The 23,111-nt window shown below is 42.8% G+C and overlaps 1 protein-coding gene across 1 annotated transcript in view; it reads left to right on the top strand.

The window, feature by feature from the left end:
- The window catches only part of zgc:56622 (uncharacterized protein LOC326033 homolog), a 47,634-nt gene extending 24,642 nt beyond the window's left edge, over window positions 1–22,992 (top strand). The window contains exons 6-10 of the mRNA XM_034175676.1: window positions 819–931; window positions 13,011–13,098; window positions 13,227–13,310; window positions 21,036–21,118; window positions 22,846–22,992. Coding sequence (XP_034031567.1) covers window positions 819–931; window positions 13,011–13,098; window positions 13,227–13,310; window positions 21,036–21,118; window positions 22,846–22,879 — 402 coding nt within the window. The 3' untranslated portion in view covers window positions 22,880–22,992. The remainder of the gene's footprint in view (window positions 1–818; window positions 932–13,010; window positions 13,099–13,226; window positions 13,311–21,035; window positions 21,119–22,845) is intronic.
- The last annotated feature ends 119 nt before the right edge of the window (window positions 22,993–23,111 follow it).

Raw genomic sequence — 23,111 nt, 5'->3', positions numbered from 1 at the left:
GATGAAGAGGATCAGCTGCAACATGTTGGCCATGTGGAGCATTTCTCTGTGATAAGGTGGAGGACACGTCCATGTTTCACCTGACAGCAGCAGATAGATGGTTTACTTTGAAGAGGTGGGATGAACTAGTAGTCTGTCTGGGTGGTTGCCACCCAGGACCCATGGTGGTTGCATAGTGTTGTGGGTATAGCAATGCATGACACCACCATTAGATGCCAGTAATGATGAGGTCACATTATCACTGGATGCAGGTGTCGTTCTTCATCATAGTACAGTTAAACTGTCTTTGGACTTTGGTGTTTGAGAGATTTAAAGAGTGACGTTTTCCATCTGTGGAATGTTGTGACAATTCTGAACCGTTCTGTCCACGCCTGACGCAGAGATCATGCTTTTAGAATTATTATAATGTCTTATTTGTTGGCTTGGCTGTTCTAGTTTTTTCTTGCATCACCAGTTAGATGTCTTCATGATGGAACAGAGAAGGACAAGAAAATATCAAATCTGAGTTCAACTCACTTTTTAATTGTTTTTGGAAAATCCTTCTCAGTCTCATGAAGTTGTGACTGATGATGCAACAGGCAAACGTTGCATGATGGACAGTTTGTCCAATCACAGACACAGAAGCCTAGAAAACCTTCAGAGTTGTGTGGGTGTCTTGGTGGCTTCCCTCACTGCCTCTTCCATTTACCTCACAGTCCTATGCTGTTTGCATTTCTTAATGACTGATTGAATACCAGTGAAATGTTTGTGTATCCATCTCCTAACAGTTCTAATGTTTACACCGTCTGTCTGTCTGCTTGTCTTTGACTCACCTGTAGGTGGAGCTCCATCCCTACCTGGTTCAAACAGACCTGATTGAATTCTGTAAATCCAAGAACATCATTCTGACTGCCTACAGCCCTTTTGGTTCACCTGCAAGACCCCCTGAACTGTAAGAGGAACGTAGACCGAGTCTACTTATGAACACACGGACTCAGCGGTGACACAGAGTTTAGTGTCAGACTTGCTAAATGTCTTTGTTGTCCCTCAAATGTTTTACATAATAATTCACTCCGTTATTGTAGAGCAGCAAGAAAAGCAAAATCAGAACATTTAAAATGTTCCAAAAACTATAACTACTATATCCCAAAAACATTTAAGGTTTATAAGGTTATATGTAATTCAAAGACTTCTTTGGACTTTACCTTCTACCTGTGTTCCAGTTCATCTGCCTTTGGTACTTCTCTGTCTTCTCATCCTCATTCTTCTTTATATTCTTGCCACTTGGATTTGCTACATCTCTCAGAAGCAATATCTGACAAAAAGGAATTAGAGCTTTGCTCTGGCAAAGCCGGTCACCTTTTGATCTCCAGTCTGCACTCGGCATAGATCATCCTCTACACTATGCCCGATACTTCTAGTTCTGTTATGTGCCGACGCGGGTTGAGGAGCGGACCTGCGTCTGACTGAACCCAGCGCTAAATAACCAGAAAGCGGTTCCAAAAACAAAACGTTTATTTCCCTTTCTGCGCCCCCCAGAGGACCGTACCATCAACCCCAGGAGGCCCCCTCCCCACAACCCAGGAACCCCAGACCCGGCCACACTTGGTGAGTCGGCCCCACAATCAATTCCCCCCCCCCCCCCCCAGAGGACCGTCCCATCAACCCTGGAGGTGGAACCTGGAAGGAAGCATAAAAACACAAAAATCCAACCCCCGGCGGACTACATTAAAACACCCCGGGGGCAAATAAAACAACCGGAAAACCCCGTTACCTCCCCCAGCACCCCGAAAGACCCCAGATCACTCCCAGAGCCAGTCGTTAGCTCCATTTTGGCGAACGGCACAAAATTACTAAGCCGGGGAAGGAAACAGGAAAAACTAACCCGGTCCCAACCCCGAAGCGCAGCAGAAAACCGGAAATACATCCGGTGCCCCTACCCGACCATACCACCAGCCTATCGGGAGGGGCGGAACTACCGAAATGGCGAACGGCAACAGATCGGCCCACCCCTCCAACTGAGGTATGTTCCCGCTGCACCACACCCTGGTAACACCAATGACGAACGGTCAAAGGCCCACCGAGGCTGGAGTGGAACCGGGCCCTAACCAAACCCAAAAAAACGACCCTGACAACCCCCCCTAGGTGCAGAGGTCTTCTGAGAAACACAGCGTGACCAACCTGCACCACCCCACAACCCACAAGACGAACGGTCTTAGGGCAAGTGAGGTTGGGGTTAGGGAAGCAGGGAAATAAAAAACAACAAAACAAAACGACCCAATCCCAAACAGAAAATACCTAAGTTCAAATGATAAAAACCAACGATTAGCTGAGTCCAGCCGAGCTCTGAACCGCCAGTCGTTCACTCCACCAGAACTGCCTCTAAACACCCAAACAATTTATAACCCCTTACAAAAAAAAAAACAAAAACAGCCCAAATAACTAATTATGTTTTTTTGTTTTTTTGTGTCCATTATTGTGCCTGTCCCAGAACACCTGGAGATACGTCATCACTATCTTTCTTGACGGGGCAATATGGCGGCTTCAGCTTGTCCGAGCTGCATGGGCTCATCTGCAAGAGGAGCCAGAGGTCCCGTCGGAGGAGTCTCAGTGGGGCGAAGAAGAGGCAGCCCAGATCTGTGTCGGGGAAAGCCCCGAGACGAAAAGACCCGCTCTGATGTCCGCCCTCTCTCGCGTCCACGCTCCTTTATCCGATCATCTAGACGAATAACCAAAGATATTAGCTCATCTAAATCTTTTGGTTCATCACGGACTGCTAGCTCGTCTTTTAATGAATCGTTCAAACCATCCACAAATACTCCTCTTAAAGCTACGGCATTCCAACTGGACTGAGCAGAAAAAATTCGGAAATCTACAGAATAATCCGCCGCACTCCGCCTCCCCTGCCTGAGATTCAGCAACCGTTGGGCAATGGTATTTGTTTTCACTGGATGGTCAAAAACCAATCGGAACTCCCGGGAGAAATCCTTAAAGGATCCTAACAATAGAGAGTTACTACTCCACAACGCAGTGACCCAAGCTAAGGCGTCACCTCGGAGCAAATTTGTCACATATGAGACACGGCTACCATCAGAAGAGAAGAAAGCCGGTCGCTGAGCAAAAACCAGAGAATATTGCATCAAAAACGGAGCACAGGCTTCAACGTTTCCCGCATAAGGCTCCGGATGACAAATAATTGGTTCGGAAGCCGAATCTCTGGGTGACGGAGTTATCTGCACCGGTATCGATGGTGCCGCAGCTGGAGCAGCAGGAAGCGGAACGGCTTGCGCTGCAAGCTCCATAACGCGGGCATCTGTTTGTTTAATTTGGTTTGCGAGATGCTGTAATTGCTCCCATATTTTCTCCAAGTGTTCTTGAACTCTTTCGGCAAATGGAACCGCTTCTGCCGCTGGGTCCATTTTAGAATGGCCGGGAACTACTGTTATGTGCTGACGCGGGTTGAGGAGCGGACCAACGTCTGACTGAACCCAGCGCTAAATAACCAGAAAGCGGTTCCAAAAACAAAATGTTTATTTCCCTTTCTGTGCAATAATTGTGTACAACATAATATATGGTTTGTCTGGCGGAGTGAAGGATGGCGCGCTCTCCAGCGCCCAAAGGGATCGAAGCCCGGCGCTTCTGGACTCACATTCACCGCCAAACACCCCCCAGGTGGACACGACAAACTGACTCTGTGAAGGATAGAAGAGGTGAGGTAAGTCAACAGCTACAACTAATATCCTTCAAAGGCACACACTATCAGCAACACATTCAGGTCTGAATTTAAGCTTTATATAAATGAGCAGCTTCTCACAACAGGTGGAGGATCATCAGTCCGCACGCCACGGCAGTGAGAAGCGAGCTGCACAATTCTCATCAATGTTCAAATATACTGCGTAACAAAATACCAAATTACTATTAACACTTATTCAGACAATCATCACCTCTGATGTGTGCTGACAGCATGTGTCCCTCACCCGTCCTCCTTCACAGGCATGATGTGTCAAACCCAGGCGCGGTCCTCAGCGCCTCACAAACGAATGTCACAAGGTTGAGTTCCCAGCAATTCTGCTTGAATCACTCATGGCTTAAATGCAGAACGCCATCTCATTATCTGCTTCAGCTGAAAGTCTTTAAGTCTGCACGTGAGCATCATCCACAGGTGCTGCGAGTCAGTAGGCCTGCACGTGAACATCCTCCACAAGTGCAGCCAATAATGCTGATGAGGGTGAAGGATTCTTCTGCCAGCACCGTCTCCACAGACAAAAAACAGTTTGCATACCACCTGGAGAGCAAAGAAAAGAAAACAACACAAAAACATCCAGCCAAACCCCCCAACACACAACAAGTTCCCCCTTTCCATTATGTGCAAGACTGTAGGGGGCTGTATTTGCACAGCCTTCCCCCTGGGACCTGCCAGGTCTGTTAAATCCCTGCTTTTTGTCGACCCGAGTTTGAATCTTGCTCATGCTAACTGCCTGTGTCCTTGGACAAGACGCTTAATCTACATTGTCTCACTCCACCCAGTTGTAAATGGGTACAGGCCTTGGCTGGAGACGTAATGGTGCCCCATCCATCCACCATTACTGTAGATTACTGTAGACTCTCCTCCGCTTGACGCTACAGAATCCAGAGATAGAAATGGCACCAACGGGCCTCAGGGCTGATGTAGGACTTACTTCTGTACTTTGAGTTTCGTATTCCTGGGAACTTTACTTCACTACATCTTTGAAATCAACATATGCTGAGGCACTATGTTGCATCCTTTAGCACTTTGAGGTTCTGACAGCTGGGTGGACTGGGACAATGCAGATGAAATGTCTTGTTGTCCAAGGAGACACAGAAGTAGCCTGACTGGGAATCCAACCAGGCTCACGTATTTTTACTCCTGTCCCACAGAGCTGCCTGTTCTTCAGTCTCCAGCCTGTGGTAAATATCCAGCTGAATTTCCCCTGTGGAGATCTGACCACAAAGTATTTTTTCCGTGTCTCATTTTTTTTATGCCTACATTCAACCTAGCTGTTTTGGGCGGCATTTTAACCCGTCTGTATGTGCGTCCGTCCATCTGGGTGTCCATCTGTAAACTTTTCATTTCCAAACAGTTTCTTGGTGGTGAAGGGATGGCGGGGGGGTGCAAATGGTCCTTATCCATTATTCAATATGGCCGCTACAAATGCCTTCTTGGTTTTCGTTTCCATGCCATAACTAAAGCACACCTCATCTGACTGAAACCATTCCTTTTTGGTTTTCTTCGGGAAGCTGGAGGAAGTATCCTTTTGAAAATGGGGGTGAGTACACCACGTAGCCAATTACAACGCAGCAGTTTTGTGCGAAACAAACAGAAATCCTTTGAGACTTCATTATCACCTCAACGATAAGGCTGTACAACATACGGCCACTGGGAGCATCTGCCAGACTTTGCACTGCTCCTGTTGGTCTGCTGATCTCTTCCTGCTGCTTCTCATTGCCACATCCCAAATGCTGAACCCACTCCATAAAATAATGGCTGGACACGTCAATCAATCAATCAATTAATTTTTTTATATAGCGCCAAATCACAACAAACAGTTGCCCCAAGGCGCTTTATATTGTAAGGCAAGGCCATACAATAATTATGTAAAACCCCAACGGTCAAAACGACCCCCTGTGAGCAAGCACTTGGCTACAGTGGGAAGGAAAAACTCCCTTTTAACAGGAAGAAACCTCCAGCAGAACCAGGCTCAGGAAGGGGCAGTCTTCTGCTGGGACTGGTTGGGGCTGAGGGAGAGAACCAGGAAAAAGACATGCTGTGGAGGGGAGCAGAGATCAATCACTAATGATTAAATGCAGAGTGGTGCATACAGAGCAAAAAGAGAAAGAAACAATGCATCATGGGAACCCCCCCAGCAGTCTACGTCTATAGCAGCATAACTAAGGGATGGTTCAGGGTCACCTGATCCAGCCCTAACTATAAGCTTTAGCAAAAAGGAAAGTTTTAAGCCTAATCTTAAAAGTAGAGAGGGTGTCTGTCTCCCTGATCTGAATTGGGAGCTGGTTCCACAGGAGAGGAGCCTGAAAGCTGAAGGCTCTGCCTCCCATTCTACTCTTACAAACCCTAGGAACTACAAGTAAGCCTGCAGTCTGAGAGCGAAGCGCTCTATTGGGGTGATATGGTACTATGAGGTCCCTAAGATAAGATGGGACCTGATTATTCAAAACCTTATAAGTAAGAAGAAGAATTTTAAATTCTATTCTAGAATTAACAGGAAGCCAACGAAGAGAGGCCAATATGGGTGAGATATGCTCTCTCCTTCTAGTCCCCGTCAGTACTCTAGCTGCAGCATTTTGAATTAACTGAAGGCTTTTTAGGGAGCTTTTAGGACAACCTGATAATAATGAATTACAATAGTCCAGCCTAGAGGAAATAAATGCATGAATTAGTTTTTCAGCATCACTCTGAGACAAGACCTTTCTAATTTTAGAGATATTGCGTAAATGCAAAAAAGCAGTCCTACATATTTGTTTAATATGCGCTTTGAATGACATATCCTGATCAAAAATGACTCCAAGATTTCTCACAGTATTACTAGAGGTCAGGGTAATGCCATCCAGAGTAAGGATCTGGTTAGACACCATGCTTCTAAGATTTGTGGGGCCAAGTACAATAACTTCAGTTTTATCTGAGTTTAAAAGCAGGAAATTAGAGGTCATCCATGTCTTTATGTCTGTAAGACAATCCTGCAGTTTAGCTAATTGGTGTGTGTCCTCTGGCTTCATGGATAGATAAAGCTGGGTATCATCTGCGTAACAATGAAAATTTAAGCAATACCGTTTAATAATACTGCCTAAGGGAAGCATGTATAAAGTGAATAAAATTGGTCCTAGCACAGAACCTTGTGGAACTCCATAATTAACTTTAGTCTAGGCTGGACTATTGTAATTCATTATTATCAGGTTGTCCTAAAAGTTCCCTAAAAAGCCTTCAGTTAATTCAAAATGCTGCAGCTAGAGTACTGACGGGGACTAGAAGGAGAGAGCATATCTCACCCATATTGGCCTCTCTTCATTGGCTTCCTGTTAATTCTAGAATAGAATTTAAAATTCTTCTTCTTACTTATAAGGTTTTGAATAATCAGGTCCCATCTTATCTTAGGGACCTCGTAGTACCATATCACCCCAATAGAGCGCTTCGCTCTCAGACTGCAGGCTTACTTGTAGTTCCTAGGGTTTGTAAGAGTAGAATGGGAGGCAGAGCCTTCAGCTTTCAGGCTCCTCTCCTGTGGAACCAGCTCCTAATTCAGATCAGGGAGACAGACACCCTCTCTACTTTTAAGATTAGGCTTAAAACTTTCCTTTTTGCTAAAGCTTATAGTTAGGGCTGGATCAGGTGACCCTGAACCATCCCTTAGTTATGCTGCTATAGACGTAGACTGCTGGGGGGTCCCCATGATGCACTGTTTCTTTCTCTTTTTGCTCTGTATGCACCACTCTGCATTTAATCATTAGTGATCGATCTCTGCTCCCCTCCACAGCATGTCTTTTTCCCGGTTCTCTCCCTCAGCCCCAACCAGTCCCAGCAGAAGACTGCCCCTCCCTGAGCCTGGTTCGGCTAGAGGTTTCTTCCTGTTAAAAGGGAGTTTTTCCTTCCCACTGTAGCCAAGTGCTTGCTCACAGGGGGTCGTTTTGACCGTTGGGGTTTTACATAATTATTGTATGGCCTTGCCTTACAATATAAAGCGCCTTGGGGCAACTGTTTGTTGTGATTTGGCGCTATATAAAAAAATTGATTGATTGATTAGTCTGTGAAGAAGATTCCCCATTTACATGAACAAATTGTAATCTATTAGATAAATATGATTCAAACCACCGCAACGCAGTGCCTTTAATACCTATGGCATGCTCTAATCTCTGTAATAAAATTTTATGGTCAACAGTATCAAAAGCAGCACTGAGGTCTAACAGAACAAGCACAGAGATGAGTCCACTGTCCGAGGCCATAAGAAGATCATTTGTAACCTTCACTAATGCTGTTTCTGTACTATGATGAATTCTAAAACCTGACTGAAACTCTTCAAATAGACCATTCCTCTGCAGATGATCAGTTAGCTGTTTTACAACTACCCTTTCAAGAATTTTTGAGAGAAAAGGAAGGTTGGAGATTGGCCTATAATTAGCTAAGATAGCTGGGTCAAGTGATGGCTTTTTAAGTAATGGTTTAATTACTGCCACCTTAAAAGCCTGTGGTACATAGCCAACTAACAAAGATAGATTGATCATATTTAAGATCGAAGCATTAAATAATGGTAGGGCTTCCTTGAGCAGCCTGGTAGGAATGGGGTCTAATAAACATGTTGATGGTTTGGATGAAGTAACTAATGAAAATAACTCAGACTATAATTATCTTATCTGAGCTAAGCACTAAGTCAGACAAAAGGTCTGAAAATTCACAGAGAAACTCACAGTAACGACCAGGTGGACGATAGATAATAACAAATAAAACTGGTTTTTGGGACTTCCAATTTGGATGGACAAGACTAAGAGTCAAGCTTTCAAATGAATTAAAGCTCTGTCTGGGTTTTTGATTAATTAATAAGCTGGAATGGAAGATTGCTGCTAATCCTCCTCCTCGGCCCGTGCTACGAGCATTCTGACAGTTAGTGTGACTCGGGGGTGTTGACTCATTTAAACTAACATATTCATCCTGCTGTAACCAGGTTTCTGTAAGGCAGAATAAATCAATATGTTGATCAATTATTATATCATTTACTAACAGGGACTTAGAAGAGAGAGACCTAATGTTTAATAGACCACTTTTAACTGTTTTAGTCTGTGGTGCAGTTGAAGGTGCTATATTATTTTTTCTTTTTGAATTTTTATGCTTAAATAGATTTTTGCTGGTTATTGGTGGTCTGGGAGCAGGCACCGTCTCTACGGGGATGGGGTAATGAGGGGATGGCAGGGGGAGAGAAGCTGCAGAGAGGTGTGTAAGACTACAACTCTGCTTCCTGGTCCCAACCCTGGATAGTCACGGTTTGGAGGATTTAAGAAAATTGGCCAGATTTCTAGAAATGAGAGCTGCTCCATCCAAAGTGGGATGGATGCCGTCTCTCCTAACAAGACGTCACACTGTCTTCATGTCATTTCAGTCTCTTCCTGGGGGACGCTGGTTTGAGAAGTCTGTAATCTGTGTGACTCACGTGTCCGTCCTCTTAAGTTCCCTCTCTTGACTTTTGGTCCTTTCAGAACCAAGTATCTGGCTGAATAGTTTGGCCTAGTAGCTCACTGGGCTGTGACAGCTTGAGAACGGCATCCGCGAGGGAATTCATGAATTTCAAATGGCGTTCGCAGACCACCCCCCCCCCACACACACACACACACACACACACCTTGTGCCCACACGTTGCTTCATTTTTTAACACACCAAAACATTTGCATGAGAAACTTCTTTGCCAGATGGTCCACCGGGCGTCTTGTACCTCGCCATGTGCTCTCCACGACTCAGAATGTGAGACAGCTTGAGATGGCTTGACACACACTTTTCCTTTTATATGATCAGAGCGGAACAGTGCTTCTGGAAGCAGCCGAGCTTCAACTTCATTTCATTTGTTAATATTCATCCATTCCTGCACTCCAGGCCTGAAACACACTCAAAAACTAGAGCTCCTAAAGCACAAACATCAGCCAACACTAGTTTGCAATTCCACCAATTTTTACCTTGGAAAAAATTTTCAAGGTCAAACTCCTGTTAGCAGTGAGTTTTCATAAGCTAAAATATAGAAAAAGGGGGTTTCAGTGTTAAAACAAATCAAATATCTGCTAAATCCACAGTACGGGTCAGATGCAGATCAAACTTTGTCAGTGGATAAAGGATCCCATCCTACATAAGGGTTTCAGCTATGAAAGAAATTTCAGCTTTTCTGACAGAGTTATGATTTTTTTTTTAATTTGTTCAGTGTTAAAGAAAGGGAATTTCCAAGACTTTCCTGACTTTGAATAAGTTTTATTCAGCACGCACATAAACAAAATACCAACTTAAGAAACTAAGGAAACAAATTGAAAAAACAGAAGAAAATACAACAAGTCAAACAATTTCCCAATTGGGTGCAGCCCCCCCCCCCCCCCCCCCACACACACACACGTTACTATACACATTTAAATACACCCAGAACAAGGTACCAATCAGAAAAATAACATAACTGAATAGAACTAAACAATCAGTAATATGATGTGCAAATAAAAAAGAAGCACAAAAACAGTTTGCCTAATATAGTGTATAGTAAGAAATTACATTGTTTTTATAAAACCTTCTTAGTTCTAAATTTTAGACTTTGACCTTTGACATATGACCTTGAAAACTGAATCGCTTCCTGCCTATCAGGATATGAATCTTCAGAAAAAAATGTCATTATGATGTACAGTAATGTTCAGAATAATAGTAGTGCTATGTGACTAAAAAGATTAATCCAGGTTTTGAGTATATTTCTTATTGTTACATGGGAAACAAGGTACCAGTAGATTCAGTAGATTATCACAAATCCAACAAGACCAAGCATTCATGATATGCACACTCTTAAGGCTATGAAATTGGGCTGTTAGTAAAAAAAAAAGTAGAAAAGGGGGTGTTCACAATAATAGTAGTGTGGCATTCAGTCAGTGAGTTCGTCAATTTTGTGGAACAAACAGGTGTGAATCAGATGAAGGATGAAGCCAGCACCTGTTGAACATGCTTTTCTCTTTGAAAGCCTGAGGAAAATGGGACGTTCAAGACATTGTTCAGAAGAACAGCGTAGTTTGATTAAAAAGCTGATTGGAGAGGGGAAAACTTATACACAGGTGCAAAAAATTATAGGCTGTTCATCTACAATGATCTCCAATGCTTTAAAATGGACAAAAAAAACAGAGACGTGTGGAAGAAAAGGAAAACAACCATCAAAATGGATAGAAGAATAACCAGAATGACAAAGGCTCACCCATTGATCAGCTCCAGGATGATCAAAGACAGTCTGGAGTTACCTGTAAGTGCTGTGACAGTTAGAAGACGCCTGTGTGAAGCTAATTTATTTGCAAGAATCCCCCGCAAAGTCCCTCTGTTAAATAAAAGACGTGCAGAAGAGGTTACAATTTGCCAAAGAACACATCAACTGGCCTAAAGAGAAATGGAGGAATATTTTGTGGACTGATGAGAGTAAAATTGTTCTTTTTGGGTCCAAGGGCTGCAGACAGTTTGTGAGACGACCCCCAAACTCTGAATTCAAGCCACAGTTCACAGTGAAGACAGTGAAGCATGGTGGTGTAAGCATCATGATATGGGCATGTTTCTCCTACTATGGTGTTGGGCCTATATATCACATACCAGGTATCATGGATCAGTTTGGATATGTTAAAATACTTGAAGAGGTCATGTTGCCTTATGCTGAAGAGGTCATGCCCTTGAAATGGGTGTTTCAACAAGACAATGACCCCAAGCACACTAGTAAACCAGCAAAATCTTGGTTCCAAACCAACAAAATTAATGCCTCGCAGATGTGAAGAAATCATGAAAAACTGTGGTTATACAACTAAATACTAGTTTAGTGATTCACAGGATTCCTAAAAATGCAGTTTGAACATAACAGTTTTGAGTTTGTAGCATCAACAGCAGATGCTACTATTATTGTGAACACCCCCTTTTCTACTTTTTTTTTTTACTAATAGCCCAATTTCATAGCCTTAAGAGTGTGCATATCATCAATGCCTGGTCTTGTTGGATTTGTGAGAATCTACTGAATCTACTGGTACCTTGTTTCCCATGTAACAATAAGAAATATACTCAAAACCTGGATTAATCTTTTTAGTCACATAGCACTACTATTATTCCGAACACTACTGTATGAAAAACTGCAGGTCCAGGCTGTTCACAAACAAACAGGGGTGAAAACACAACCTCCGTAAAAAGCTGGGATGCTGAAGCATTTAGGACTTTGTAAAGTTGCTGTTCCTTCTCACAACACTTATATAGATATTATAGAGATATTTTGGCATTGAGGACACAAAGTGGTGAAATGTTTCAGGTGTTATTTATGTATGGACATCCCTAAAAGAGACATAGTGAAGGCAGCAAATGTTGTTTTAAATCAGGGGAGGGCAACGTGTTCCAGAAAGGACCAAGAGGGTGCAGGTTTTCTTTGCAGCCACTGATTCCACCAGGTGATTTCAATGATTAACTGATTCCATCTGCTCAAAGTGATATTAATCATTGAAATCACCTGGTGGAATCAGTGGCTGCAAAGAAAACCTGCACCCTCTTGGTCCTTTCTGGAACACGTTGCCCTCCCCTGATTTAAAATATAGGTGTACTTATCTGCATTAATGCTGCCATCACAGAGTGTAAATGACCTTTGCCAAGAGCACTGACACAACTCCAGACCAGCACAGACAGTGTGGATGGTCCACGTTTTCCAAAAAAAGATCTGGAACACTGATTCATATGACCACAGCATACGTTTCCACTGTGTGATGTCCTACCCAGAAGGTTTGGAGCCAAAACAAGCCAAACAACTTGACGCAGTGGGCAGCCACAGTCTGGCGCCTGGGAACCAAATCCAGATCTGGACATGTCAAGAGTGCAGAAAGGAGCATAACCCCATGCAGACATGGGGAACACATGCTAACGCCACACAGAAAGGAACTGGACATGGGTGGAACTGAACTCCAAGAGTTTTAAGCACTGAGCCACCGTGCTGCTGTCTGGTGTTTCCTGTGTTTCTGATCCTCACCCAGCTTTTGATGGTAGCAGATGGGTTTTGCTCAACAGAACTGCCCCCAGCTCACAGTGTCAGTACTTTAGTTCATGGCAGGGCAGTATTATTCAAAGATGGTCAACCAGGCTGCTGGAATACACCAACAGACAAACTGCCATTAGATAAAACAAAGATCACCATTCAATAAACAGTATTAGTCATAGATGATGCTTCTTGAAATACATCTGAAATGTCAAACCTGAATCATGAGACCTAAATGACAAACAGAGAATGTGTCAGGACTTAAACATGGTCCATGTGATCCTGTCTTAGACTGAGAGGAGATATGGATCCACATCGGCTCCTGGACGATCCGGTGGTTGGAAGTATAGCCAAGAAGCACAGACGCAGCCCGGCACAGGTCAGTGGAGATGAGACAACTTCAGTCATACATCAATGAAATTTGTATCAAATAAAAACTTGATTTTTTTTTTTTTTTCTCATGTATGTGTGTGTGTGTTTTAATAAGTACTGGTGTTGTGTTGCCAGGTCTTACTGAGGTACCACATCCAGCAGGGCATTGCTGTCATCCCAAGGAGCGACAAACCTCATCACATCCTGGAAAACACAAAGGTAAAACCACAGAGCTGCTCTGGCACGCTCACTCAGTGCCCTTATCTTCTGTGATGTGGTGTCTAAATTACCACCAGTTTGGAGTCATGACTCTTCCAAAGCAGTGAGAAGTGAGTCTGTGAAGGACCAGAGACACTGGATCTGGATGTCACGTCTTGGAATCCAGCGTTCTGACTTGAGTCTTGTCCAACTCTTTTCACAGGTCATCACCACAGATCAGATTCAGGCTGTGAGATAAAGAGGACAGAATGTGATTTAAATCAATTTACAATTAAATTCAATTCATTGATACAGCACCAAATCACAACATAAGTCTCCCCAAGGTCCTTCCTTTTGAGGAAGAAAACTCCAGCAGACCAGAGTCAGAGGGTGACACACAGCTGAGATCAAACAAACAAAAACAGAGATCAAATAAAGAAAGTACAAGTAATTTATGTAGAACAAAAACGTGAAAAAATGTTTGAAGTCCTCGAGAAGGAATCCAGCTGTCAGCAGGACCCACAGATCATCTCACAATTATACCTTCCTCCAACTCCATGTGTTCAGACACGTAGTTCAGCCACCACTGAAGATCAACAGCACCTCAAAAGGAAGAAAACAGAAATAAATCAGCTGGAACAAACAACTCAAACACTACTTCTCAGCGGCAAAGTAGCAGAGTAACAGGCAGGATATTAATGTGGTCGCCGGCAGCATCACTAACAGGATTTAGATATGATGAGAGGGAAAACTGGTTCAGTACAACACGCATATCTTTGTCATACAAAAAGCAGAACAGATGGGTCTCTAGTCTGGATTTGAGTGACTCCAGAGTGTTGTGATTTAGCAAAGGCAAAATAGAACCCAAAATGCAGGCAGCAATGAGACAGATGGTAAATTGCAACAAAGGTGATTTAATGTTCCACAAACGATAAAACACTCCAAACAAGTGACGTGAAGGAACGAGGGCACAGAGTCCAAACAAGTACTTGCCAAAGGGATTCAGACACACAATACACCAGGAAAAAATCAACACAAAAAACTAAACACAGCAGCAACAGGAGGTGACAAACAATTCTCAGGGTACTTAAGAAGCAACATGACACCACCGTAAATGAACCAGTGACTACATGAGGGCAAACTCTGACTTAAATACACACTGGGGTGATGACACAAACGGATGACAGGCGAGGACAAAATAATAAACCACAGCTGGGGAAGAAAACACAGGAAGACGTAATCTCAAACAAACAAGAACAGGAATAAGACAAAATAACAAAGGAAACTAAATCACAGACAGTGACAAAATAAGCAAAGACGGATACGGACACAGGTGGCGATACAGACATAAAAGCTTACAGGGACTTTGACAAAGACAACACTAGGAACAGTCACCAGGAGGAGTCAAAGGGCAAGGACCAAAACAGAAATAAAACCCCAAAATGGTAAATGGACTGCATTTATATAGCACTTTTCCATCTGCATCAGATGTTCAAAGCACTTTACAATTATGCCTCACATTCACACAAACACACACACACACACCAATGTGAGGCCGCTGCCATACAAGGCGCTCACTACACACCAGGAGCAACTAGGGGATTAAGGACCTTGCCCAAGGGCACTTAGTGATTTACCGGTCAGGCTGGGATTTGAACCGAGGATCCTCTGAAGCCCAACACTTAACAGACCATCACCTCCCATATACCTCCCAAATACAAAACCAAGGACAGACACAACGTTCAGGCAGAGGAACAAACCACAAGGAGGACACACACGACTGACAGATACAGAAGGACACACGCTGATTACAGACAGGGGTGCGGTCAACAGACAAACACAAGAGAACCCACAGAAACAAGACAGACAACTAAATACAACCCCATAAACATAAAAGCACAAACAGGACTGGCACACACACAACACAGCGAATCAGAGAATGTTTTATCTCAGCAGGCAGATTGTTCCACAGAACAGGTTCAAGAGAGAAAGAACCAAGAGAAAGCTCTGCGACCTGCTGACTTCTTTTTAACCTTGGGGACACACAGTAATCCTGCATCCTGAGAACGCAGAGTATGGGCCAGTAAGTAAGGTTTAATAGATCAGCAAAATGACGCTTAAACGATGGAGGAGTTTGACTACTAGGAAGAAAACTTAAAATCTGACCCCACATGGGCAGGAAGCCAATGAAGGGAGGCTAGAATTGGGGTCATATGGTCAAACCATCTGCTCCTAGTGAGAACTCCAGCAGCAGAATGTTGAACCAGTTGAAGACCTCTGATGCTGTACTGTGTGAAGAGAGGAAATAGGGCATTACAGTATTCCAGTCAAAAGATATGAATAAATGTTTCTGCACCAGCCACAGACAATATAGGACAAATTGTAAGGATGCAATAAAATCATCTGCATTTATTTGTTTGTCTGTTATCAGCATTACATCAAAACTACTTAACAAATTTTGGTGAAATTTTCACCACAGATAGATATTAGGCCATGGAAGACTCCATTAAATCTTGGAGGTGATCTGGATCTAGATTCTGGATCAAGATTTCATTTTATATAGGCTTTGAAGGATTATGTCAAAACAACTTCATGGATTCTCACGACATTTGCACCAAAGATAGATACAGTAGTGTTCAGAATAATCAATCAATCAATCAATTTTTTTTTTTATATAGCGCCAAATCACAACAGTTGCCCCAAGGCGCTTTATATTGTAAGGCAAGGCCATACAATAATGATGTAAAACCCCAACGGTCAAAACGACCCCCTGTGAGCAAGCACTTGGCTACAGTGGGAAGGAAAAACTCCCTTTTAACAGGAAGAAACCTCCAGCAGAACCAGGCTCAGGGAGGGGCAGTCTTCTGCTGGGACTGGTTGGGGCTGAGGGAGAGAACCAGGAAAAAGACATGCTGTGGAGGGGAGCAGAGATCAATCACTAATGATTAAATGCAGAGTGGTGCATACAGAGCAAAAAGAGAAAGAAACACTCAGTGCATCATGGGAACCCCCCAGCAGTCTACGTCTATAGCAGCATAACTAAGGGATGGTTCAGGGTCACCTGATCCAGCCCTAACTATAAGCTTTAGCAAAATAAATAATAAATAATAGTAGTGCTATGTGACTAAAAAGATTAATCCAGGTTTTGAGTATATTTCTTATTGTTACATGGGAAACAAGGTACCAGTAGATTCAGTAGATTCTCACAAATCCAACAAGACCAAGCATTCATGATATGCACACTCTTAAGGCTATGAAATTGGGCTATTAGTAATTGGGCTATTAGGGGGATGTTCACAATAATAGAAGCATCTGCTGTTGACGCTACAAACTCAAAACTATTATGTTCAAACTGCTTTTTTATCAATCCTGTGAATCACTAAACTAGTATTTAGTTGTATAACCACAGCTTTTCATGATTTCTTCACATCTGCGAGGCATTAATTTTGTTGGTTTGGAACCAAGATTTTGCTGGTTTACTAGTGTGCTTGGGGTCATTGTCTTGTTGAAACACCCATTTCAAGGGCATGTCCTCTTCAGCATAAGGCAACATGACCTCTTCAAGTATTTTGACATATCCAAACTGATCTATGATACCTGGTATGCGATATATAGGCCCAACACCATAGTAGGAGAAACATGCCCATATCATGATGCTTGCACCACCATGCTTCAGTCTTCACTGTGAACTGTGGCTTGAATTCAGAGTTTGGGGGTCGTCTCACAAACTGTCTGCGGCCCTTGGACCCAAAAAGAACAATTTTACTCTCATCAGTCCACAAAATATTCCTCCATTTCTCTTTAGGCCAGTTGATGTGTTCTTTGGCAAATTGTAACCTCTTCTGCACATGTCTTTTATTTAACAGAGGGACTTTGCGGGGGATTCTTGCAAATAAATTAGCTTCACACAGGCGTCTTCTAACTGTCACAGCACTTACAGGTAACTCCAGACTGTCTTTGATCATCCTGGGGCTGATCAGTGGGTGAGCCTTTGCCATTCTGGTTATTCTTCTATCCATTTTGATGGTTGTTTTCCGTTTTCTTCCACACGTCTCTGTTTTGGTTTTTTTTGTCCATTTTAAAGCATTGGAGATCATTGTAGATGAACAGCCTATAATTTTTTGCACCTGCGTATAAGTTTTCCCCTCTCCAATCAACTTTTTAATCAAACTACGCTGTTCTTCTGAACAATGTCTTGAACGTCCCATTTTCCTCAGGCTTTCAAAGAGAAAAGCATGTTCAACAGGTGCTGGCTTCATCCTTAAATAGGGGACACCTGATTCACACCTGTTTGTTCCACAAAATTGACAAACTCACTGACTGAATGCCACACTACTATTACTGTGAACCTTTCTACTTTTTTTTTTACTAATAGCCCAATTTCATAGCCTTAAGAGTGTGCATATCATGAATGCTTGGTCTTGTTGGATTTGTGAGAATCTACTGAATCTACTGGTACCTTGTTTCTCATGTAACAATAAGAAATATACTCAAAACCTGGATTAATCTTTTTAGTCACATAGCACTACTATTATTCTGAACACTACTGTATTAGAGCATGAAAGACTCCACTGAATTTTGTTGAGACTGAAACAGGAAGTGCAAAATTTTGAGCCCACGGTGAAACAGGAAATGGCAAATGCTGAACACTTCCTGGCATGAGTGTAACTGTGTTGCACTGGACTACCCTGAAATCTAATTGGACACCTTAGGTGCCACCCAGATGACTGACATGTCACGGCACCACACGTCTGGTTGAAAAGGGCCATTTTGAAATTGGTGACACATATTGACTGCTTAGTCCCTCCTCTACGGTTTTGTGTTGCTAAAAAAGTTCTAATCCACCTTAGTAGTAGAAGAAAACTCTTTCAGCCAGATTTGAACCTGAACACATCATCTGAACCACGGACTCCTAATGACACCAAAGTTATATTGGTGATTAAATGACTGTACTTTATGCCAGAAATGAGGTCCAGGTTGTTAAAAGTGACATTTCTCCTTTAATTCGGGTTGCCTTATATATACATGTTTCTCCAGTGATTTTAGATTAATAAAACAAGCAGCCAGCAGCTGAGTCATGCTCGTTGGCTTATGTAAGATGCCTGCCCGAGTATTTCTTAATTACTCTCAAAAGGATGTAAATTACATGGTGAGGACTTTTTCCAGGCATGTGAGATTGTTAAACTTTTATAACAGAGATGCAAATTAATAAAATGCTTAAAATGGGGGGGGGGGGGGGTAAGAGGGCCATAGTGGGGGGGTCTGGGGGATAACAGCCTCCATACGTTGAAGGTTTGTCGTCACGCTTATGCTTCCCAGAAGCATTTACTGAAAAAAAGTCTGAAGGACCTAAATGAGATGGTGAGGACTTTTTTCCAGGCATGTGAGACACAAAGAAAAAAAATGCTTAAAATGGTGTGGAGTTAAGAGGGCTGTAGTTGAGGGGTCTGGGGGAGCAAAGATGAAGGATTTTAGCAGTGGCAGTCCTAGAGTGATTTACTCCCCGGGCAAAACCCCCTGCGTGCCTCTCCCCCCCCGGGCACACTAACGTGGCCACCACCTCCACCCCACCACCCATGAAAACACTAACTTCGTCCAGAACATCCACAATCCCACAAATTACCTCACAACAGCTATTTTCAAGAACAAATTTCCAGTTTTAATGACTACTACAATAACAAACACAAAGAAATTGGCACAGTCTAATGTGTCATCATCCATGGACTTATCTGCAATGATCATCTCAAAAGTTTGCAGGAGGCATTATAATTGTTTGCCACAGTGCTCACTATCCGTGATGTGAAAGTCCATCCAGTAGCAGCATTTCTGGGCAACCTTGAGCAGCCTGCAGACTCAAAAAAAGACATCCTCTTTGTGGATTTAGAGAAAAATGTGGCAAACCCAGAGAGTGATGCAAAAAATATTCTGCACTCAGATAAGCATTTAGCCCCCTGAGACAGAACCAGATTCAGTCTGTGTGCATATCAATGCACAAACATTGACCTGGGGGCTGTTGCTTTAACTTTGGCCTGCAAACCATTGAGAGCTGAAGTCATGACAGCAGCCACGGCTTCTTCATAAGGAAGACTATCAAATGGCTTCACCAAAATCTGGTCCACAACATTCAAATTGTCTGCCATTATGTGCAGCTTGCTACCTAGCTAGCTCGCTAGCTGGAACTGGCGCGAGGCTCGTGTGAAGTGTATCCGCCTGTGAGCGCTTTGTGACGGTGGAGGAGCTCAGCAGCACCCGCTGCTCGGTAGGAACAGAAACTGAGATAGAAGACAGAAAGAGTGATAGAAGTCAGTCTGCAAACACAAGCAGCTACAAAAAAAACCCACCGGAAATAGAAGCTTGATTTGTCGCTAGTGGTTTTTAACAAAGAAAATGCCGCTAAGACGATTAGGAAAGTCTCCGGTTCAACTCAGAACAAAATGAAAATTAAAAAATGCTCCCACGGATGTTTACACCAAAAGATCGCTGATTCGCTCATTTCGCTGTCAATCAAAAAGGGATTCAGCCTCAGACAGATCATCCAATCATCATGCAGAAGCTGAGCGTCCGGGCCAGCCGAGGCCCGCCCACTGCCCCATAGACCCCCAGACACGCTGAGCGTCCGATGGGCGGGACAAAGGCCAGCATTTATCCAATGACTCGTCTCGTTTCGCAGCGTTTGCTTCGCTATTAAACCACTGTGAAGCTGCGGGAATGAGTGAGAGGAAAGCCGCCATGGGACGGGAAGGTGGGGGCACCGCTCTGCTGTAACGTAACGTAACCACGAACCCCCCCGTCAGGACAACCCCCCACCCCGTTTTTTTTTTTCCCGCGCGGTCGTGCCGCCCCCCCATGATGCTGCCCCGGGCAGCTGCCTGGTCGGCCCGCCTCCAGGACCACCCCTGGATTTTAGCCATGTTAATGCTGCCCAGAAGCATTTATTGAAAATTAAGTCTGAGGGATCTAAATGACATGTTGAGATGCTGAAAAGCTTCTCTGGTTCGTCTCCGCGACATATACATATTATTTCATATATTTAGAACAGCTTCTTGTTTTTTTTTTTTTTTTTGCACAGTCAGATTGCATTGACATGACGATGGGTAAAACAAACAAACAAACAAAAAAAACTATATATTAAAAGCCAAGTGGCCTCTGTGTGCGTGTGTGGCTTCAATCACGGACAAACTGGGGAGAGCTGATGTTTGCCGTTCGATATTTTTATGTATTTTGGTTCAAGGATGAACGGCACCATTCCAACTCATTATAGAAACTTTGCATCATTTATTAGCACCCTTGAAAATGTCAAACACTACCCAGTCTAGAGCCCGTGGATCCCCACGGACAACACGCTCGCAAGTATTGAACACGTCACCATTTTTCTCAGTAAATATATTTGTAAAGGTGCTGTTGACATCTATGGTTTGATTTCTTTCCAAGTGTGGATTACTTCAGTTCCCGACCTCTGGTGAACATTTTATGTTTAGTCTGAGTCCTTCTGGACAGACACAGATAAAGCTTCTTGTCCACAGACACTCAGGTCGTCTGAAGCACACACCTGGACTCAAACCTCTGTCAGTTGGTAGTACGATTCCTATAAGTCTCCACTCAGATTTAGCTCTGTGTAAAACAGAAAAGCAGAGTTTGATCCAGCGACACTTCGGACTGTGATCAGGCACCATACCAGCAGAGGTGTAACTTCCTGTCAAAGTGTCCTAATGTGTCCACACTCTAATAAGTGGTGTGATCTTTCAGATTTTTGACTTCAGTCTGACTGATGAAGACATGAGCACCCTGAGAGGACTGGACCGGGGCTGGAAATCCTGCGTCCTTGACCAGTAAGACAACTCAGTCATCCTGTCCTCCAGTTTAAACATTTCAGTCATTTCTAACATACAGTGGTTTGCAAATGTATTCAGCCCCTCGGTATTTCACGCATTTTAATTTGTTTATGGCATTTCAAATATGAAAAGTAAATCAGGCTTCTCAATATAAAAAATTCTAAAATTATCTTCCTTAGACTCAAGCTGAAAGAAAATCTCTACAACTTGATATCAATTAATTAAAAATATAAAAGACAAGATGATGGGTTGTATAAATAATCAGGCCCTTTGGTATAATACCTGTAAATAATCAATTTGACAGTTTTCTTCAGACGAGTCAGGGGATGGATACATGAACATTTCCAAGTCACTGAATATGTCTTGAACTTTATTTACATCAGTTATGAAGAAATACAAACAGTATGACACTCTGTGGTAAATCTGTGTGGAGTAGACAGTTCACAAAAACTGAGTGACTGTGCAAGAAGGAGAAGAGTGAGGAAAGCCACCAAGATACCCAGACAACCCAGAAGAAGTTACAGGTTTCTGTGGCTGTGATTGGAGAAAATGTGCACAGTGCAAATTCTGCATTTTGTATCTCTGGTTATACAGCTTCATGCCGCAGTGCGGCGCTTCGCTCGTATTATCTACTTACATTGAATTTACTAAATAAAATCACTAACGCTTTCAATATAAAGATGATTTACTGCCCCCTGCTGGAATGGCATGTGTCCAGAATGCAGTTAGCAACATCTATTGTTTATAGTTTCTCCAAAATATTTGTCCTATCAATGTTCTGTTTTTGCAGCTTTCAGTATTGACCCAAAATACAGAAACATACTAAAGCTCTCCCCACTTTATGCATGATCACACACACACAGGCCACTTGGCTATGATAATACTCGTGTATGTAGATTCACATCATTAATAGCCCGAAATTGTCCCTGTCCCAACTTTTTTTTTTTTTTTTTTTTTTAACGTGTTACAGGCCTCAAATACAGGAATGGACGTATGCTGACAAATGAAATGAAGCTGAACGTCTGTGTGCAGTGAAGTCAAAGTTAACCCAAGAATCACTGCAGGTTCACAAGCAGAATTCTTTCTGTGTAGAATTTTGGATTATAAGCAGTAATGCTTCCACTGCAAAAAAAAAAAAAAAAAGAAAAAAAAAAGGGAGGGGCGGTGTCTAAAAACAAGATGAAAACAGTAAATCTGAGGGAAATGATCTTACTGCATGGACAGATAATTTCACTTGACACGATGTGTTGAATTTAGTTTGTTAAATCTGGAAATGAGCACATCGAACACTTTAAATAAGAAATTAACTCTTAAAACAAGATGAATTAACATTTCTAAATCTAAAGGGTTGTTTTTATCTTGGTTAAGAACCAAATCATTTACAGTGTGCCAAAAAAAAAAAAAAACTAGGACTAGGTTTAGAAATATTAGATTTATCATGTTTTAAAGATTAATTTCTTAGTTTAAGTGTTTGACGTGGTTATTTCTAGATTTAACAAACTTAATTTAGGTCATCCTGTCAAGTGAAATTATCCGTCCATGCAGCAAGAAGATTTCCCTCAGCCCTCTTTTTTGCTCCTTTTTACTCCTCATCCAATCATCCTCCAATGACGAAACCTTCTGCTGGCTGGGTGTCTTTGAGCAGATCTTAAACCCATCATGACTGAGGCCCCCAGCCTCATTAAAGCTCTGATTCTAGTCTGTTGTCTTCTCGTCTTCCCCAGATTCAAGTCTCATCCGTACTACCCCTTTGTCTGACGGCACCAGAACCATGGACAGAGAAAAGATCTGAACCTGTTCCACAAGCATCAGCAGCCCCGTGCACGCCTTCATGTGTGAGAAACACAGATGTTTGATCTGCAGTAAATACCACACTCATGTTTGTGATCAGGATCCTGTCATCAATAAAACATGTTTCCACAACAACCAATGTTCTTAATTTAAAAGACTGTTTGAGAACATTCAAGGACAAACAGTTATTTTAACTACC

Source organism: Thalassophryne amazonica, chromosome 8 (genome assembly GCF_902500255.1).
Source record: "Thalassophryne amazonica chromosome 8, fThaAma1.1, whole genome shotgun sequence".
Classification (NCBI taxonomy): Eukaryota; Metazoa; Chordata; class Actinopteri; order Batrachoidiformes; family Batrachoididae; genus Thalassophryne; species Thalassophryne amazonica.
The sequence above is the reverse complement of the archived record's forward strand: the minus strand, read 5'-3'. Positions and strand labels throughout refer to the sequence as shown.